This window comes from Polistes fuscatus, unplaced genomic scaffold (assembly GCF_010416935.1).
Source record: "Polistes fuscatus isolate 324 unplaced genomic scaffold, CU_Pfus_HIC Scaffold2, whole genome shotgun sequence".
NCBI lineage: Eukaryota > Metazoa > Arthropoda > Insecta > Hymenoptera > Vespidae > Polistes > Polistes fuscatus.
Window position 1 is genome coordinate 17,724,924 of NW_025113096.1, and position 19,388 is coordinate 17,744,311.

General features: G+C 37.6%; 3 protein-coding genes across 17 annotated transcripts in view; all 3 read left to right on the forward strand.

The window, feature by feature from the left end:
• LOC122516025 (RNA binding protein fox-1 homolog 2) overlaps positions 1 to 2,267 on the forward strand; it is a 71,163-nt gene extending 68,896 nt beyond the window's left edge. For 13 of the 14 annotated variants that reach the window (XM_043633521.1, XM_043633522.1, XM_043633518.1 and 10 more), the window contains 3 exons: positions 1,326 to 1,492; positions 1,880 to 1,943; positions 2,025 to 2,267. In XM_043633521.1, the coding sequence (XP_043489456.1) occupies positions 1,326 to 1,492; positions 1,880 to 1,900 (188 nt within the window). In that variant the 3' untranslated portion in view covers positions 1,901 to 1,943; positions 2,025 to 2,267. Of the gene's footprint in view, positions 1 to 1,325; positions 1,493 to 1,879; positions 1,944 to 2,024 lie in introns of those variants that run through there. The other variant, XM_043633526.1, reaches the window with a different exon arrangement.
• A 4,596-nt stretch (positions 2,268 to 6,863) lies between these two features.
• LOC122516023 (cGMP-dependent protein kinase, isozyme 1-like) lies at positions 6,864 to 14,852 on the forward strand. 2 transcript variants are annotated; one of them, XR_006303479.1, is made up of 16 exons: positions 6,864 to 7,473; positions 10,123 to 10,274; positions 10,449 to 10,520; positions 10,599 to 10,837; positions 10,904 to 11,046; positions 11,128 to 11,265; positions 11,343 to 11,521; positions 11,616 to 11,860; positions 11,943 to 12,266; positions 12,326 to 12,557; positions 12,633 to 12,739; positions 12,838 to 13,077; positions 13,162 to 13,228; positions 13,545 to 13,620; positions 14,415 to 14,525; positions 14,736 to 14,852. XR_006303479.1 is itself a non-coding variant. In XM_043633510.1 (15 exons), the coding sequence occupies exons 2-15, from the start codon at positions 10,167 to 10,169 to the stop codon at positions 14,795 to 14,797; spliced, it is 2,232 nt and encodes a 743-aa protein (XP_043489445.1). In that variant the 5' UTR covers positions 6,864 to 7,473; positions 10,123 to 10,166; the 3' UTR covers positions 14,798 to 14,852. The 2 variants fall into 2 exon arrangements, 1 of the variants encoding a protein (XP_043489445.1); XM_043633510.1 differs by lacking the exon at positions 14,415 to 14,525.
• A 475-nt stretch (positions 14,853 to 15,327) lies between these two features.
• On the forward strand, positions 15,328 to 18,635 carry LOC122516024 (cGMP-dependent protein kinase 1-like). The gene is made up of 9 exons (XM_043633511.1): positions 15,328 to 15,410; positions 15,523 to 15,687; positions 15,753 to 15,997; positions 16,064 to 16,375; positions 16,669 to 16,900; positions 17,029 to 17,135; positions 17,212 to 17,451; positions 17,527 to 17,593; positions 17,665 to 18,635. Exons 1-9 carry the CDS (start codon positions 15,408 to 15,410, stop codon positions 17,758 to 17,760), a joined length of 1,467 nt encoding a protein of 488 aa, XP_043489446.1. The 5' UTR covers positions 15,328 to 15,407; the 3' UTR covers positions 17,761 to 18,635.
• The last annotated feature ends 753 nt before the right edge of the window (positions 18,636 to 19,388 follow it).

A 19,388-nucleotide genomic window follows, 5' to 3' on the forward strand; every position in this document is an offset into this window, starting at 1 on the left:
GTCCTTCCGCTATCCTTTTTTCTTTTCTTTCTTGCACCTAAAATCCACGCGTAATGGCTTCTTTCAAATCAGCTGACAAAATAAACAAGCTAGTTTACGAAAGAAGCGAAACTTTTCTGGCGCCATCTAAATTTTGTTTTCGCTGCACTCGTTCCTGTTTTCGCAATCGAAGTTTTGCCTTTCAAAAGTAAAGGAAATGGGAAAATTTTGTGGAAAATTTGTCTACTGTCGAGGTTGATGATTTTTTTTTGTTATCATAAACGTAATCGTTAGACCGGATTAAAGAAGGACGTCTTTGGAGAGTAACTGCAAATATTTCCTCCTCCTTTTATCTTTCTCTCTCTTTTTACAAACACACACACACCCTCGCTTCGGCATCTCATAGATACCTACACGCTATAATCATTCAGAATTATCTATGCACTTTGGCTTTTCTTCTTCTCTCGAAAAGACGCTCTTCGTCTTCGCATGAATCGTATACTTTTTCTCTTTTGTTTATCACCTTTCTTCGCTTCATTTTTCATTGGAAGAAATTTTGTACCTTTTCGTTAAAAGAAAATCTCTTGCGTAAGATAAATTTTGCTAAAGTTTTACTATAGTAAATTCATCCAATAAGAAACGTACGCAATTCGAGAACGTTTCCAAGTTATTAGATTTGCTAGACAGATAGAGGGTCGCGTAGCGAATATTCCCTGTATCGTAAAGACGTTAACATAGTCGTTAACGTTGCTTTTTTGGCAATGACACGAGAGCGATCTCAACAAAACACCGTTAAACATCGTTTGCTCGCAAGAGGTCCATCATCGTCGGCGCGACGCTACAACGAGAGAAAGAGAAAGAGAAATAAAATGCCAAAGCCCCCCTCCTCCTCTTTGCGAGATACGCGTTCACGTATTTTAAGTTCAACCGACGAAGCTCGAGACTTTTAAGACGTTGCATCGCTTTTTCCCTTCACCTCTCTCTCTCTCTCTCTCTCTCTCTCTCTCTCTCTCTCTCTCTCTATCGATCGAGATCTCCTGAGATATTTACAGCATTAAATTTCCTAATTATTTATTACTATTATAAAGAATATTTGATAGATAATTTAAAAGGTGTGCGATACATAAATCGTCGACGATGATTTGAAAGACCCCCTATGCGCGAGTCATCGTCATCGTCAGTAATGTCCTAACAACAATGTTATATAACATTAAAAAATATGATTTATATCGTTTTCGTGTCGTCATTCTTTTCCTCTTGTTCTCTCGATCTTTAGCCATCTCTTTGTTCAGATTCTTCGAGCTTGCTTTTGAGCCTTGCATGGCGGGTCATGATTATTGTTTCAGGCAGCTGCAGCGGCAGCCGCAGCATCGCCATTGCTAAAGACGCCACTCTCGACGGCACAGCAAGCGAGTTATGCAGCTGCGGCGACCTACACGGCGGTGGCTGCGCGCGCATACGGCGCAGCTGCAGCAGCAGCACAACCGGTCGCAGGATATGCCGCAGTCGCGGGGTGAGTATTATCTTTATTGCAACCTAACGAGCAGCCCTCTCCTAGTCCTCCTCTTCTAGTCCATGCGACTACGTTTTTCATACATGATCCGTGTTGCACTGTCGACTTGCAGAAGGAATCGTCGTCGCGGGCGAGCTCTTAGGAGTCGCAGATTCGAGGAAAATGCCGAACTCCAATCCTTTCCTCCTCAAGAACATCCCAATGAAAATCCCGATGAAAAGTTTTAAACTAATCACGACTTCGTTCGTATATCCTATTATTTTACTTTTATCTTCTAATAACTGTATACCTGCTCCTTTCTTTTGTTTTTGTCGATACCAATTGCCGTTTTCATATGATTGCCTTCGATTTAATCAACATCTCTAAATACACATTATGATTTTGCAGTTATGGACGAGAATATCCTGACCCTTATCTCGGACACGGCATCGGTCCAGTCGCAGGATACGGGGTAAGAGATTGTTGGACAATCATGGATATATCAAATATCGTTGACCCTTAACTGAAATTTTCTTTTCTTTCTGTTTTTTAGGCAACGGTTTATAGAGGCGGATACAACAGATTTACGCCTTATTAAATAAGAGCTTAGAGAGAGAGAGAGTGAAAGAGAGAGAGAGAGCGAGCTTAGAGAAAAGGTTGGCAAAAAACACGAGCAGAAAGCGACAATGACAACGTCGTCGCCAATAACAATCGCAATACAACGGCAGCGATACACGTTCGCGCACACGCATACGCAACTACATAGAGGCGACATATTTAACGTTTACACGCAAAAGCATAAAGGAAGAAGAGCGACGTCTGGACCCTTCGCGCCTGCCAACGTTCGAAAACAGCTGTCCTCCCTCGTTCCATCCACCATCACCGACGCATCCTCCTCGATCGCTTGACCAAATCATCCCACGCTATTTTTGTCCTCGAACATTTACATCTTTTAAATCATTAATAAGAAAGAGAGAAAGAGAGAGAGAGAGACCTTTCCCTTCTTTCTTATTCTAATTTATTTATCAAAAGCAGTCTGGAGAAAAGCTGAAGAAAGAAAGCATAAGCATTCTACTGAATAGTTGCGGATGAAAAACACCTATCTCTCTTAGAAAAGTGATTCGCGTTCTTTTTAAAAAGCGCTGAACAACGAAGAATACAGCTGGACGTTGCACTGGATTTCAACGGGGTCTAGTCAGATACTCTCTCTCTTATCGGTTCCTAATCGAAGCACCACCGATTTTTAAACATCGCAACGTTTTCAACGTCGAATTCAAGATATAGATGACACTAACTCTGATTCTCTAGAAAGAAGAATTTAGACTTGAAAACGTACTCAATACTCTGGCAAGGCGAACCGAAGGACTCGCTGCGCGTATGCCTAATATATGTCCCTTCGAAATATTCGTTCGCCTTTCTATTTTTTTCTTTTTGTTTTTATTCTTTTTCTTTTTCCTCTTTATCCCTTTACATTGTATTCTAGAAACGATAGAAATTAAGTCGATAAACCAAATCGAAACGTACGTTTCTTGTGCAAATGTAGCTTAACACGTTTACGTTCAGTTTCTGCGCACTTGCTATTTTTATTATTATTAATATTTTATTATATTATTTTATCATTCTATTACTATTATCGATATTACGATCTTTTATTGAGAAGAAAGAAAATGCAAAGAAAGAAAGATAGTGGTCAGCCTCTCGTTCACGAGAGAACACATGCGCGCATTCGTCGCTACCAAGTTTTAACATTAAAAGAAATGTGTTTGTGGCTTAACTATGTCGAGCCGACAATCGCCCTTGTATTTTTCAAAGATCGATCTGTCGAATGATCGGGGAAACGGGAGAAGGAAAAGTCTCGATGCCGACGAACAATTTGTATCTTTGTTTCGCGTATTTCAAATAAGCGTATAAAACGTTTCTATCCTTGTGTATATTTTTGATACGTCGTTCTTTATATACGCGTGTGCGCGTACAATTCTTTGTGAATTTTTATAGAAAGATTTTGGTATTAAGCTTTGCATAATTGTTTTAATTGAATATCTTAGTAAAGATAACGGGGACGAAGAAAATTAGTCCTTATTTTTGCTCAAAATAGTTTGTCTCGAGAAACGTATCTTTCGCAAGAAAATTAATCATTGAAAGATTCGTAATTCCTTGCTCGCTTCTTCCGGTTGTAGTTAAGGATTAAGTAGATATCACGGAAGAGGAAAAACAAAGTCGAATTTACACTTTTCCGTCGAAAAGTGCGAATTAACTCGAAATGGAAATTGAACGCACATTGAGACGAGTGAGAGTGATATATTACCCTACACCCTTATCTTTTAAGTTATAATTAGCGCGCGAGGATTAATCTAATATTATACGTAAGCGAATAAGACATTTCTTACGATAGAATAGATAGAAGGAAGTAAGGACATCGTTGCGCGCGCAAGATTTACACTCCTAAAGAGGAAACGATATAAATGGAAGAGGGAGAAAGAGGACGGTGAACGGGCAATAGGAAAATGCGAGGAATATACGATAGTAGCCAAATATGACGAAAGATTTATTTTTACCCATCTAACGGCTAGAATAACCGTTATTTTATCGTTTACTTTATACATCTCCCTAGAATATTAGAATAAGATTACCAATGCATAGCTCTCTCTCTCTCTCTCTCTCCCCTCCCTCCCTCTCTCTCTCTCTCTCTCTCTCTCTCTATCTCTATCTCTATCTCTATCTCTATCTCTATCTCTCGAGACTTTTCCAAATTGACTAATGTAAGAAAAAGAAAAAGGGGTCTTTTTGCTTGCGTGTGCATGGCTGCCAGTTATATAAATGTGTAAATAGAGAACGATCGATCGTCGAGCACAAAGAGCGTAGCCGAAGAGGATTCAAGATATACTCATAATTTTCTTTTAAGCGTTAAAATTAATGGATTCTAACAATATCCAACAAATATGAAAATGTCTAAATGAGGTAATCTTAATTGCTACGTGATTACAGTTACGATTAGGATTAGAAAATACGATTACGATTACGATTAACTTTATTCTACCAAGAAGATAGCTCGAAGGATGGCTATTATTAAAGTCGATAATTCATTCTTTTCTTTAAGAGAAAAAGAAGAATTGAAAAATAAATAGAACCACTATAGTATTTAGAAGAGTTCATTAATCCCATTGAAAATATTGAACATTTCAAAGAATGCGTCTCGAATGAACGAATTGCTTTCAGAATTAATTCTATGTAATGTAAACTGTGACTAAAATTTATACTTACTCGTAATCGATATCTTTATCTGTAGGCTATCACTATAAAATAGTTACTAGAAATTAAGTCAAGCTCAAATTAAGGAAAGCGCGTCATAACTGCACAACTATATATTTCGTTCTTCTCTTCTCTTTCTTTTCTTCCGTTCCCTTTTTCAAACGTTATATTAGATTTTCTTCCTTCTCTTTCTTCTTAAACCTTGACTTTTGTCTTTAATTAAGTGACAAAAACGTGTTAAGACAATTTTAAATACCAGTGTTTTTTCATTTCACTCTTAGTCGATTATTCCTTAGAAAAAATCATTGAGAGCACCGAACGGAAAAGGAGAAAAAATATCCAAATATAATTGTAATAAAATTAAGGAAAAACGTGAACTAAAGCACTGAATATCTAAATTCATTTCATGATTTCTCGCGTGTCGGCTTGTATCAGATTAGTTATTACAAAAATGCGAAAAGAAAACGAAACGAAAAAAAGGAAGGAAGAACAAAAAATCAAGAGATAAGCGAGCAGAATAGAACGTTATTCAATGATACGCACCGTATGTTATACGTATAATAAATCTTACAACTAGCGATATAAAACATTAATTACCATTAAAGGAAATTTTTAAAAAAATTTAGATGAATACATAACGTAATGACACATCTAACGAGCAACATATCCTAGCGTATTAGGCAGGGCGTAAACCGAGATCTCTCTGTGCTTTTTACCGTCTTAAAATTAGTTCTACGAGAGAGTCGACGTTGCGTGAGGAGGCAAAAAAGGACAAGTATAACACGTTTAACACTCATACAAACTCATTCACCCGTAATACTCGAAAGGAGTTGGAATCGTTGTCTCGAAAGAAAAGTAACAACTCCTTGCGATAAGATGGAAGAAGAAAAAACAAAATTTAAAAAAAACATATATATATATATATAGATACACATACAAATAGATAGCGTAAAAGCAACAATATAAAGTAAAGGAAAGATGGGCCGAGCAACAAGGACAAATTTCAACGCTCTTCATAATGAATCTTGAAAAAAGTCGTGCCCATTTTTGAATAATTGCAAAAGAAATTGTTAGAAAAAAAAATAAAAATATGTAATACGAGGAAAAAGAATGTTCCATGACATTACGGCGTTGATGGCACAACAATGATTATTACCTACATTTAGGTCAAAGATTTGCGTGCGTGCGTGCGTGCGTGTGTATAAGCGAATGAATGTAAAAAGTTTATCGTGTGTGTGCGCAAAAAAGCGTAATAACGTATAAGTAAAATGAGAAAATGCATCTCGTGTACCTCTTCGAATCAAGAACACTTTTTTCCTTCTCGTTTTAAAAACTTTATATTCTGAATTATTAATAATGTTATCATTAATTAAATTGTAATGTGTGAAAGTAAATGGAAAGAACATGCGGAAAAAAACTCTTCAGCGACACAGAAAATAAAGCAAGAGCGAACAATATAGACGAGCGATACCTGTCAATTTTCGTTTTTCTCTCTTAGCGCGCTAAACAATATACGTATTTATATATATTCTAGTGAATACGATTCGCGAACGAAAATGATGCTTCCAATGCTTCGTCTTCGTTCGCAAATTGACAAGAAAAAATTTGCTAATTCACAGTGCGAATCGTTTCATTTTTTTCTTGCACATTATCCCTCAAACGCGCACGCGCGCGCACGACTTTCAAAGTAAATTGAAAAGATACGCTATAGCCCTACATATATATGTGTATATACAAATATATATATATATATATATGTATATATGTTTGAATATATACATACATAAATATGACATAGCAAAGGAAAAGGAATCAGAGAGAGAGAGAGAGAGAAAGAGAGAGAAACGTGAGAAACAGGAAATACAATCATCGCGAACTTTAGTTGCAAAATACTGATAGGGATAAAAGGTGTCGTTTGTGACACCTTTATCATTGTCTGATTTGATGATATTTTCTAAGTCTGGACCAGTTGTTAGGTTCTTATTACTCCCATAGCGACTTCTTATGGCGTATTTTCTCTGTATATTGTCAATGTTTATTATTAAATATTTTTCAAATAAAATCTAGTCCTCTCTTTTACCGCATTTGACCATCGACGCACAAAATAGCAGTAAATATATATATATATTACATGTAGGTGACATTGTCACTCGGCCGTGTTAAAGTAGACGCAAGCAAACGCATACCGATAATCATCGATAGCATGATCAGGGTCGAGGTTGGCCACTTGCGGCCAACGTATCGACGTCGACAGAGGCACCGTGAAAAATTCCCAAGTCCGTATATTCGCTTTAGTAGCTTCGTGGCCGGCCCTCCGATAGCACGCGCTACTATTCGATTATCTTCACTCGTCAATCAACTCAATTCAACGCGATGTAAAACGACGCGACGCCTTACTTTGGACCTTTCAAAATTCTTTCTTAAATGCTTACCTAGATAGGCGCTCGAAACACAAAGAATAAACCGTACTAACAAACAATTATTCCATAAATTGAATCACACCAAAAGGTGCATGTCAAGGACGCTTATGCTATTTCTTCGAACGTTACTCCATTTTAGGTGATTTTAATCATTAGTTATCACGTAAAAAGCTGGAAAATTAAACGATTTTACTCTTTCGTCTCGATTTAACCAACAACAAAAAAATATTTGAAAAAAGAACAATAGCAAAGAGAAAGAAAGTATCAAGTATGAAGATATCCGAAGAATCTTCGAAAAGAAGAACGTTAAAGTGACGGCTGTGACTGACAAAAGTAAGTATTTTATTCTGGTTAGAGCTCTTATCGCGAGCAATGCTATCGAATAAATCGAAAATCGACGAGTTACAGTTAGCGAGAAAAAGATTCATTCACCTTATTCATTAATTCATTTATAATCAATGATCGCGATCGATGCAGGTGTGCTCGACTTTTACGTAACAAACATGTGACGCAAGAATAATTTTATTTTGCTTTGCTTGTAGAAAGCAAATTAAGAGCAAGTTTCCTAGATAATAAGAATTTTTGGAAAGGAAAGATATGACAAATTGGGGACCATCTTTATCGAGGTTATTTATAATAATTACTAATTATAATATTGAAAAATATTCAACGGATATATTGGATCTAACCGAGATAAAGAGAAAATTAATAATACATTAAAGGACTAGAGTCATTTGAGAAGAGCTCGTTAATCGAAAAGAGAATAGACTCGTTAGATAAGATTCTCTGATAGGCGCACGTACATACCTATCTGTTGACACTGCGTCTTGTCGTTATCGGCTAGATAAGATTTCTGCGTCTTTGTCGAACTTGGAATATCAGTCGAATACACAAATTTGAGTGGTGCAGCGAGAAAAACGGATAAAGAAAGAAGGGAAAAGGAGAAGAATTTGATTGAATATAATTAGAGTTTCTTAAATAATCAAAATATACTCCTTTTTCTCTTTTCATTTGGTCAAGAAGATTTTCCTTCTCAAGCTGAAGGGTGAGTCAGAATAATAAACGATCTTGTTTATTCATTTCCCTAAATCTTGGGTCGATCGTGGAAAAGGAAAATTTCGATCGTGGCCATACCATATGAGTAAATCGAAATGAAGCAAATTTCGCCTCGAGCGTGGAAGAAAGTCGAAAGATATGACAGTATAGAAGATCTCTTGGTCTCGGTTGTTTCATTTGTCTTGCTTTTGTTTTCTTTCGTTATTAGGAATGACGCCATCGAGATCGTTGTGCAACCGAGACATTGCGAAATATCGTTCCGTCGCTTTTCCGCGCTTTCAGACGAAAATGTCTTCCGCGTTATGTAAAAAGAAAAAATAAAAAGAGAAAAAAAGAAGAAAAAGAAGATAAATATAAAAGCATTGTGTCTTGCCTTGCATTGCGATCGCTAACAAGGCGAAGATATAACGATGCTTTAATTGTGGGTGCGCGTTTAACGAGTCTCGTTAGTTCCAGGAAAGCAAACGCTACTAAATCCTATTGTCTTTCTCTCTTCTCTCTTTCTACTCTTTTGACCGAAAAACGATCGAGAGAGAAGAAACATAGTCTCTTACACCAATTCTGATTCGAAGATCGAAGCTTCGGAGGAAACGAGGCCTCTTTTTCAACACAACAAATAAAGAACGCTTTATTTATCGCAGTAAACTTGGAAAATCATTGTCATCGTGCTAATTTGTCGTTACGTTACGACTACATTATTGAACCCTTAGGAAATGAGCGAAGCAAAGCGAAAGAACGAATAATCGATTAGATCGTTCGATCGAATGAAAACAAATTTTGAGTTACTATTAGGTCGACGGTTAATCAGCGTATATCGTAACACGATCAACATTTCGGTGCGATCGTGCTGCGGCTTTCGTGCTTAATCAAATATCCTTATCGTCGTTCGATACATTAACGAGTATACACCTTGGTGCTACCGACCTTGCCCGTCTTTTTTCGTTTAACTTTTTACTTAAAATAGCCCAATTGCCTTGGCTTGATTAGGAGAAGGATAGAAAATACATATATGCATGTATCTACCGTTTTCTCGTTTGTGTTTCGATAAATAATCATTTATCATTATTATAGGACAATTTTCATTTCGAATGGGCGCGATGTTGAGCAAACTCATGCGAGCTGCATAATTCTTGGAATGTACCGCGTCATTATCGCGATAAAGCTCTATTTGCAAGTAATTAAGTTTATCTATCTGTCTATAGTAGTCGCGTAAGCTTAATAAGAAGCCAAGAACAAAAGAGGAAGACACGTTATTTCGTCAGACATTCGGTTAGATTTTTGCTCCAATTGGGCACTTTTACTATTGTTATAATAATAAAAAGACAAGAGTTAGGCGTACTGTTTCCCCCTTCCGAAGCGTGTAATACAAGCATGTAGAGATTAGATATCTGATCCGATCAAGAGCATCTCAAGAACGACAATTGATACACGAAGAGTTATTAACTCGGAGAGAGGGTTGCATAAAAAATCGTGTTCATTTTCTAAAAAGACCCTCGCGAAATAATTTTTCGAAAGTTAAGTATCAAGGTATAGGAAAAGAATTATTTCATTGGCCGAGAAGGCGCTAATACATTAAAACGACGAATCGCAATACGAACGAGTACTAAACATCATTAGCATAATCATGTGACTGCTCGAGACGATCGTGTGAGACACGTGTTTTCAATAACGAAATGGCAACCAATTTCAAAGCCCTTCGCACGATACCTCCTTTTCTTGCTTTTCTTCCTCCTTCTCCTCTGCGTGTTCCACCGCTGTCACCGCCACCATCGCCGCCAACGACAGAGAACGTAGGCAAAGTGTGCTAACGAAGAATAGATAAAGAAATAAAATGAGCCTAATGGCATTCAGTCGCTCGCCGACGAGCAAACGATCGGTGTTGCGCCTTCCTTGAGCTCGAAAACAAATCAAATCTTGTGATTTCAGGTGTAAAGAGAGTTTGTTCGAGAAATGCGTTGGATGATAGAAACATGATGAGATTCTCGTGCTTTCCGAGAGCGAGTATTCTCAGTCAGCGGGGCAGCATCAACTTTACGCACGATCCCGATGGCGGATCCAGCGTATCGACCGTCGTCGTGGTGAGTACTTTCTCCAACTCGAGAATAATACCTATCATAAATAATATCTATGCACATCAACACATAGACATTATCGCTCGTCTAGTCGAGGATTAAAAGTACCTTGACCACGAGCACTGTGTCTTATCACGACAAGTACTATTATTGTTCTATTTGTCTGCTAATGTGCGTTAGAACGGAAGCACGAGGAGTCCCATCGCATCCAGTTACAAGCAATCGGGCGAGCCGGATCTTACTTACGGCGTCGTAAGTATCAAAAATTCTTCCCTTTCCTTTGCTTTCTTAACTCTCGTTGATCCTCGCGATCTTTCGTACCTCCGACAGATACGTCCGCTTCCAAATACCATTGCATCGAATGGAACGGTCACCTCGAGCAAAAGTCGAGCCATCGAAGCTCCTAGAGTGACTAGTCATCGCGAACCCTTGGAAACACACGAGGAAAGAGTCGAACAGAGAGATGAATACGAGCAGGTACAACTGGCTAATCCTCGCGGGGGCGTTATCGGGAGGACGCCTACGCCGCCTACCTCGGCGCCTATACCTTCCTACGAAAAGGATCCTAGGTACTTATTTATTCATCTATTCATCTACCCTTAGCTTCCATTTATTACGATTTATTTGGCGAACAGGAGCGCGAGGCAAATAAAGCGTGCCATTTTGGAGAACGAGTTTCTTGGTAATCTCGAAAACAGTCAGGTGGAGACTCTCGTGTCGGCTATGTATCCGAAACAGTTGGCGGCCAATACGATGGTCATTCGCGAAGGAGATATAGGTAAGCGCCAATCATTTTTTTCCTCGACTCGCTTCGAAAACAATATTTTTTATTTAAGCAATCCTCTATGCCTTTTTTCAGGATCTCATTTGTACGTGTCGGCAGAGGGAGAATTCGACATATATCAAGGTAGCAAGTTCCAACGAACCTTTGGCCCTGGCGTTGCCTTCGGAGAGATAGCCTTGCTTTACAACACTAAGAGGCTTCGTTCTATCGAAGGTAAGTTAAATGATAGCCACATAGATTTTTTTCTCTGTCCTCATTTCCAATAATCTTTACTATCCATTTGCGAGTAGTTAAGAAGCCTGGTAAAGTATGGGTACTGGATAGATCGGTCTTTTTAATGGTGATGATGAGGAGCGCCCAGGAACGTCTCGAAGGTAACATCCGCTTCCTCCGGCAAGTTTCCGTTCTTCAGAAACTACCTGAACCGAGAGATCAGATACTCGCAAAGATCTCCGACCTCATACGCGTGGTAAAGATATTTCATTGTCTAATCGCGATCGACTCGTTATCTCTATTCGACTTCGATATCTCCTTTATCAAAAGGTTCGCTCGCTTGCTCGTAGGAATTCTTTCCAGCGGGCGCAAGGATCATTCGGCAGGGCGAAAAGGGCGACAAGTTCTTCATAATTAGTGGAGGAAATGTAAGAATAACCAAGGACACCGAGTACGGCGGTGAGGAGGAATTAGTGGTTCTCGATAAAGGACAGTACTTTGGGGAAAAGGCTCTTTACGACGAGGGAGAGCATCGTCGACAAGCGAACGCGATCGCTCTTGCGCCTGGAGTCGAATGTCTTACCCTCGATGGATCGTTAGTAGTTGTCTCTTTTTGCCATTTCTAATGTCAATATTTGACTCCTTGACGGCTTTTTTTGACGACCCACTTTTTCCAGGTCCTTCCTCAATTATTTGGGTAGTCTCGAAGAAATTCGCAATAAGGATTGGCTCGCCGAATACGAAAAACAAAAGAGTTCGTTGACGCCGAAAAAGTGGACGAACGAGTACTCAAATCTGACCTTGTTTGATCTCGAAACGAGAGGAACACTTGGCGTTGGAGGCTTCGGACGCGTCGAGTTGGTCACTTTAAAGAATGATCCCGATAAAAGTTTTGCTCTTAAAAAGTTGAAGAAAAAGGTTATGGTTGATCAGCAACAACAGGAGCACGTTCTCAATGAGAAACACATAATGCAGGCCTGTGACTCTCCTTTCATATGCAAGTACGTCTTAACCTGCCTAAACTTTAACCAATTTTATCATTATTTCCATCTTTTGCTAGACTTTATCAAACGTACAAAGATTCCAAGTACGTCTACTTCTTGATGGAGATCTGCTTAGGCGGGGACGTCTGGACGACCCTACAGAAGAGAAGATTTTTTGACGACGCGACGGCACAATTCATGGTGGGCTGCGTCGTAGAGGCTCTAGATCATCTACATTCATTGAATATCGTTTATCGAGATCTCAAGCCGGAAAATTTGATGCTCGATTCTCGTGGCTACCTCAAGCTGGTACGTCCTTAACTTTGGTACTTAGCTTTACGCGATATTTTTCGATATTTTCTTCTATCTTTCAACTCTTTGCAGGTTGATTTTGGATTCAGCAAAAAGATTGGTCCGGCCAAAACGTGGACCTTTGCCGGTACACCTGAATACGTTGCTCCAGAAATAATATTAAACAAGGGACATGATCGGTAATCATCTCTCCTTCTTTTTCTTTTTCTCTCTCTATCTTTCCTCTAATCGAGCTCAACAAAGGAAATAATACTGTTTATTTGCTCGCGAACGAAAGGGCGGTGGATTATTGGGCCCTCGGCATCCTGACCCACGAGCTCCTGATTGGCAAACCACCCTTCCGAGCGGCCGATCATATGACAACGTACAACAAGATTCTCAAGGGAATTGAAGTTGTCGGTATACCGAGTGTTGTTAATAAAAACGCCAACAATTTTATCAAGAAGCTTCTACGACATTCCGCTTCCGAAAGACTAGGATATCTAAGAAATGGCATACAGGATATACGCGATCACAAGTAATCAAATCTTGTCTAATCTTGTAGACATATCGAAAGTAACCGTTAAGTGGCCGAAAAATTCATTTCATTATTTTATTTCAGATGGTTTTCCGGATTCAATTGGGAAGCTCTTCAACGATTAGCTTTGCCTGCTCCTATAGTGCCGACGGTAAATATTCTCCTTTGTCGTATCTTTAAACACGGTCTTTCCTATCCCTTATACTTCTTTTCCTTAACTGTTTGAGTTCCAAGTAGCGCAATCGCGCTCTTTAAATTTTGTGTCGAAAAATCCCAGTACATTTCAAGCGCTACGACAAATAACGGCGCCGTCACTGACTGCGAAATAGTGTTAAATAAGCGTTGCTTGGGATTTTTCACACTCGGTTAAGACAAACGCTATTGCGCTGTTCGGACTTTTTCGACCGTGTTTTTTTAAAATCCTCTGGAACTCAAACAAAATTAATTTCTTTCATTTCTTTTCCTAGGTACGAAACCGGATTGATACACGAAATTTCGAAAGATATCCACCGGAACGAGATATTCCGCCGGACGAATTTTCAGGTTGGGACAAGGACTTTTGATTAGAGAAGATTTTTTTGATCATTTCCTTCGAAGAAGATTCTTATTTTTCGTAATGGCACATTCTTTGATAAGATTAATATAAGACTATAAAATAATAAATGACACATAATGTCAACGCATTCTTGTTTTTTGGAGAAGAAGATGAAGAAAAAGAAAAATCCTAGATACGCGATAAGGATTATCTCGCGATATCAGATACGTGATATCCGATTTATTGCCTTTTCTACAATAGAATGCTTGAAATACTTTCATCGAAGCTCTGGAAAGACTTTTGCTGTGTTTTCTTACGATTGTATATATACATGATTTTTTCCAACGACTCTTATCCATCGATACGCATCTTTGATGTTTTAATTCAAGAAATGACATTGTAGTTGTTATTTTTACTTGAACCTTTAATTTTCACAAAACATTAAATCATCGAAATCATCAAAATCGTCAAAATCGTCGAAAATAACTATAAAGTTAAGCTGAAACTCTTGAGAATATATGTTTTTCAATAAAGAATTTTCTAAATATTCCGAAGTCTTTTGTTAAGAGGAATTGTTACATCTCCAGACAAGTACGAGTAGAAAAGAATATACGGTATTAGATGCAAATATTCAATCAAAGTTATGTGGTCGACGTTGTCATCGACGTAATTGTTATCGATCGCAATTCTTTATCGCCGCGAAAACAAAGAGCTTTTTTAAACAAATAGTATGATAGCTGATTAAATGAAAGAGCAAACGCGTAAAGTTTATCTGTCAGTAGTTTTTTTTTCGATGCACCAGGCCAACCAAGAGTGTTATCCTCGACTGATAAGATCTATGCTTATGGCCGTTAGTGGAATCAATCAGTCGAGTTAGATATCTCTCGGAGATACCACAATCGAAAGACTAAAGGTAATTTTGATCGAGCTATCAGTTTCGTCGATCCTCCACTATCTATTGTCCTTCGGCTAAATATTTGATAGCGCATGTAATCCTTCTTTTTTCGTCAAAAATTTATCATTAACGCGCCGCTTCATCCTCCTTTATTCTTGATTAATGTATAGTAATAACATTTAAGAAGTCGATAAGATTTTTCAAAATGTCTTAATTATTCCGATAAAGGAAAGAAGAACGCAAAACAAACTGGATTTCTTAGTGAACATTTCTTAAAAGTTCGTTTGTAAGCGAGCCAAGAGAATGTCTTTGAAGAAGTTTCGAAGTGGTTTCACGGTTAAACTACGGAAAGAAAAACATGCAAGAAGGGTTACCGAGGATTTTTACCGAGATTTATCGAACTTGCGAAAATATGGCGTTATCGGTGAGCCCGAGGAAACAAAAACGACCATATTGACCTACGAAAAAAATGCACGGTATTTATTTTCATTTTCTTCCCACTCGTTGTTCTTTTCATTTCCTTTCAGCTCGTATAACGAGATTCGATCTTCTCGCAGATCAACGGAGATGATAAAGAAAGCGATATCGCAAAATAAATTTCTTGGTAATCTTGGAGAGGCCAACATCGAGAAACTCGCGTCCGCAATGCAACCTAAAGAAGTTTTCGCTAATACGAGACTTATTAAGGAAGGTGAAACAGGTGAGACACAAAGAAAGAGTGCATTCGATCGAATCAAATTCATTTCGAACGAAACGAATTTTCAGGCTCGCATCTATACGTCTCGGAAGAGGGCACTTTCGAGATTTACGTTGGAAATACGTTTTACGGAAGATTCGGAGCCGGAGTGGCCTTTGGAGAACTCGCCTTGCTCTATAATATCAAGAGATTATGCTCGATAGATGGTATATCAGGCCTATTTTTCTTATTAGAATAAAGGACTACTGTCCTTAATCGTCGATCTTCCCCCTTTTTCTTTCTCGATCAAATGCATATTTTTTTCTCATTTCAGTACAGACGAACGGAAAAGTTTGGATACTCGATAGGAAGAGCTTTCATGCTATAATAAATAGAACCTTGAGAGAATCAACGGAATACAATCTTCAAATGCTTCGGCAGATCGAGATTCTGAAGGAACTACCCGAAGAAGTGCTTTCAAAGATGTCAGATTTAATAGTCGTGGTAAGATTAATTAGAGCTCGATCAGTCCTTATTTCCAATCGGTGATTATTTTTACGAAATTGCAGGAATTTTTTCTGGGAAACAGCTACATTTTTCACGAAGGAGATCCAGGCGTCAAGTTTTACATAGTCAACGGTGGAAACGTTAAAATAACGAAAAATAAATCGTACGGAGGCGAGGACGATTTGATTCTCCTCGAGAAGGGTGATTATTTCGGTGAGAAAGCACTTTACGGCGACACCGAATGCCGTCGACAGGCAAATGCCGTGGCTCTGCCACCTGGCGCCGAATGTTATACCATCGATAGACAGTAAGTCAGCAGTCGTTTAGATTTATTTATCTACTTATTAATCCCAAAGTAAACAATCTATTTTAGATCCTTCATTGATTATCTCGGTGGACTAGAATCGATTAAGAATAAGAAATGGGTGATCAATAAAAAACCGACTATTAAAGATAATTGGAAGAAAGAATTTCACGATTTGACCCTAGCCGATATAGAAATCGAGAGTACAATCGGTAAAGGTGGTTACGGAAGAGTGGAGTTGGTTATCACAAAATCAATGCCGAATATCAGTTTTGCTAGGAAGAAAGTCAGGAAGAACATGATCACGAAAAATAAGTTACAAAAAATTATCTACAATGAAAAATACAATCTTATGGCTTGTGATTCTCCTTTTATTTGCAGGTATATTACATACATCGATATACAGGCATCCCTCGAATAACACGGCTAATTGGTTCCGTATTATTCGAAATCGTGTTATTCGATATTAATAATTCGTACAATTTTGGAGATAACGTTCCGTGCGATTCGAAATTCATACAAATTTGTACGTTTGGTTCCAAAGATGGAACGGATGGTTCATGCAATTCAAGTACCGTGCTATTCGAGGGATTCCTGTATATACATTATATTTATAATATTTAAGCACACATGACCTATACATTGATGAAAACGATCGATCATCTATTTTATAGATTATTTCGAACGTTCAAAGACAAGAGATATCTTTACTTCCTTTTGGAGATCTGTCTCGGTGGAGATCTACGAACGGAATTGCAAAAGAAGGTTCGTTTCGAACCTTTAGACGTAAAGTTCATCGCTGCTTGCATCGTCGAGGCCCTGAATCATTTACACTCGCTTGGCATCATTTACAGAGACCTCAAACCAGAAAACATATTGATCGACCACACCGGCTACGTTAAACTCGCAAGTATCTCTCTCTCTCTCTCTCTCTCTCTTGTAATCGAATTTCCTTCAATCCCGTTAGTCTTTGTTCGCCTCTCGGCGAGGTGAAAATTAATATTGACTAAATCTATCCGATATTTATCCCGCAGACCGACCTTGGATCGAGTAAATTCATTGGCCCTTATAAGACTATGACATATATCGGCACACTCGAGTATTTAGCTCCGGAAATCATTCAGAGTTTAGGGTACAATAGGTAGGTAATTATACCAATACGATTATCGATTTATCGATACTCTATTACCTATGTATATCGTTTGGATCTTTCAAAGGGCTGCCGACTATTGGTCCTTGGGCATCGTCATCTATGAGTTATTGTGCGGCTGGACTCCCTTTCAAGGTATAAACGAGGTCGAAATAGGCAATAATATCATCGCGGGTATCGAGACAGTCGAAATACCTAAAATACTTTCCAATTCAGTCAAAGATATTATTCAACATTTGCTCAAAGCAGACCCTATGAAAAGACTCGGCAACTTGCAAAACGGTGCCGTAGATGTTCGTCATCACAGGCAAGCGCAAATTTGTTTATTATTTAACCTGAAATACAGGAACATATAATAACGAGATTTTTACAAATCCTCTAGATGGTTCAAGGATTTCCAATGGAAATCGTTAAACAATTTGTCTATGTCTTCGCCCATCAAACCTACGGTAATTTCGATACGGTTGATTCAAAGATTAGTTTGTTGGAAAAAATGATTTATCTTTATCTTTATTCGTAGGTGAAGCATTATCTGGACACAAGGAATTTTGATAGATATCCACCCGATCGCGATGAAGCGCCATTAGATTTTTCAGATTGGGACGAAAATTTTTAAGGAAGCGCTAGGAAATTCTTTTATCGAAATTCTTTGAAGTTTTGTTTGCTTAGCAAAAGTTGTAATAACGTTTAGGAATAATGTCTAATTAGAGATAAATTAATTCAAGTTTAGCAAAAGTTGCATAAAACATAGTATTTAAAACATGTGTAAACATATGTTTTAAATATATGTGTAAAACATATTTATACATATATATACATATATGTTTTACACATATGTGTAAAACATATGTGGCATTCTACACCAAGTCAGCCACTTTCGTTTCTATTGAAATGAGTGTTGAAATTGAGTCCGACAAAAAACGTATTGATGACTTTTTCAAATATTTTCTTCCATTCTTTATTGAGATATGTATTTTTTCCGAAATTTGCGGTTTTTTGTTTTCAATGCTCATAACTTTATGAAAAATTCACCAAATGATACGATTTTCTTTTAAATTGTATGTTTTTAAATACTCTTTAAAAAAAATATTAAAACTACCGCCTTTTTTTATAGTTCAACCAAAAAATGCTTTTTTCTAGATGTATTCCATTTTTTTGAATTTGAAAAAATTCTTTAAAAAACTTTAATAAATTCAAAAAATCATGAAATTGGCATGAGCATAGTCAGAAAGTAACATCCAAATTTATTTTAATTTTAAAAATATTTTTTTTTTATATTTAATTTTAATCAATTAACTGCGTTTGACATATATATGTTTCCTACGTTGTCAAAAACGGCTTGATATTGTGAGCAATGCCTAGGCCAAGCTCACATTCCCTGAAAACTCTACTTTCCCTATAACATATACACGTCAATCCAAATCTCTATTGTGGTGCAGTGGACGTTTATACTCGTCGTGTAAAATAAAAAATTACCATTAACTATGAAAACTCCAATTTTCAATAAAATATAATAAGAAAATTTGGCGATACGTTTCCTTTGTTTTATTAATATAACATCTATGTATTTTATGGCGACGTGCCACATATCGCTATCGTGGAGTGTGAAGAAAAGTATTGTATCACCTCCCCTGACACGGTTAAGTTATAAAGAAGTAGCTTTATAAAATCTAGTTAACAAAAAAATCTAGTTACAAATTAAGTCCGTTTGCTTCGGCAATCTATCAAAATTTACCTGTAGCTTCACACCGTAAACAGCTTCGTGTCATCTGGTAACGGCTTTCTTCCAAGGCTACCCAGACCGGGTCGCAACAGTATGAAGAAGTATTATAAGAAAATATTTCTCTATCTCATAGATATTAATATGTGTTTGAACTCATACATATTATATTAAAAATATAATGGAAAATCAAATCGACTAAATTTTTTGCTCAAATGTGTTGAACAAATTGTTGAGGAATATGCAATGCAGCAAACACAAATTTCGAAAATTGGTCAACTAACTACAGCTACAAAACCTATACATCACATCGGAAAACATTTTCCCAACCTTATACCAGTTATACCACTGAAAGAAAATCGACTTTGAAAATGTGTCGTCTGCTCAAGAAATGGAATCCGTAAGGAGTCACGATATTGTTGTATGATATGCGAAGTACCACCTTATATGGTACATTGCTTTAAAAAATACCACACTGAAAACAAATGAATTTCTTAAGATTATTATTTTTTTTTAATTTCTCT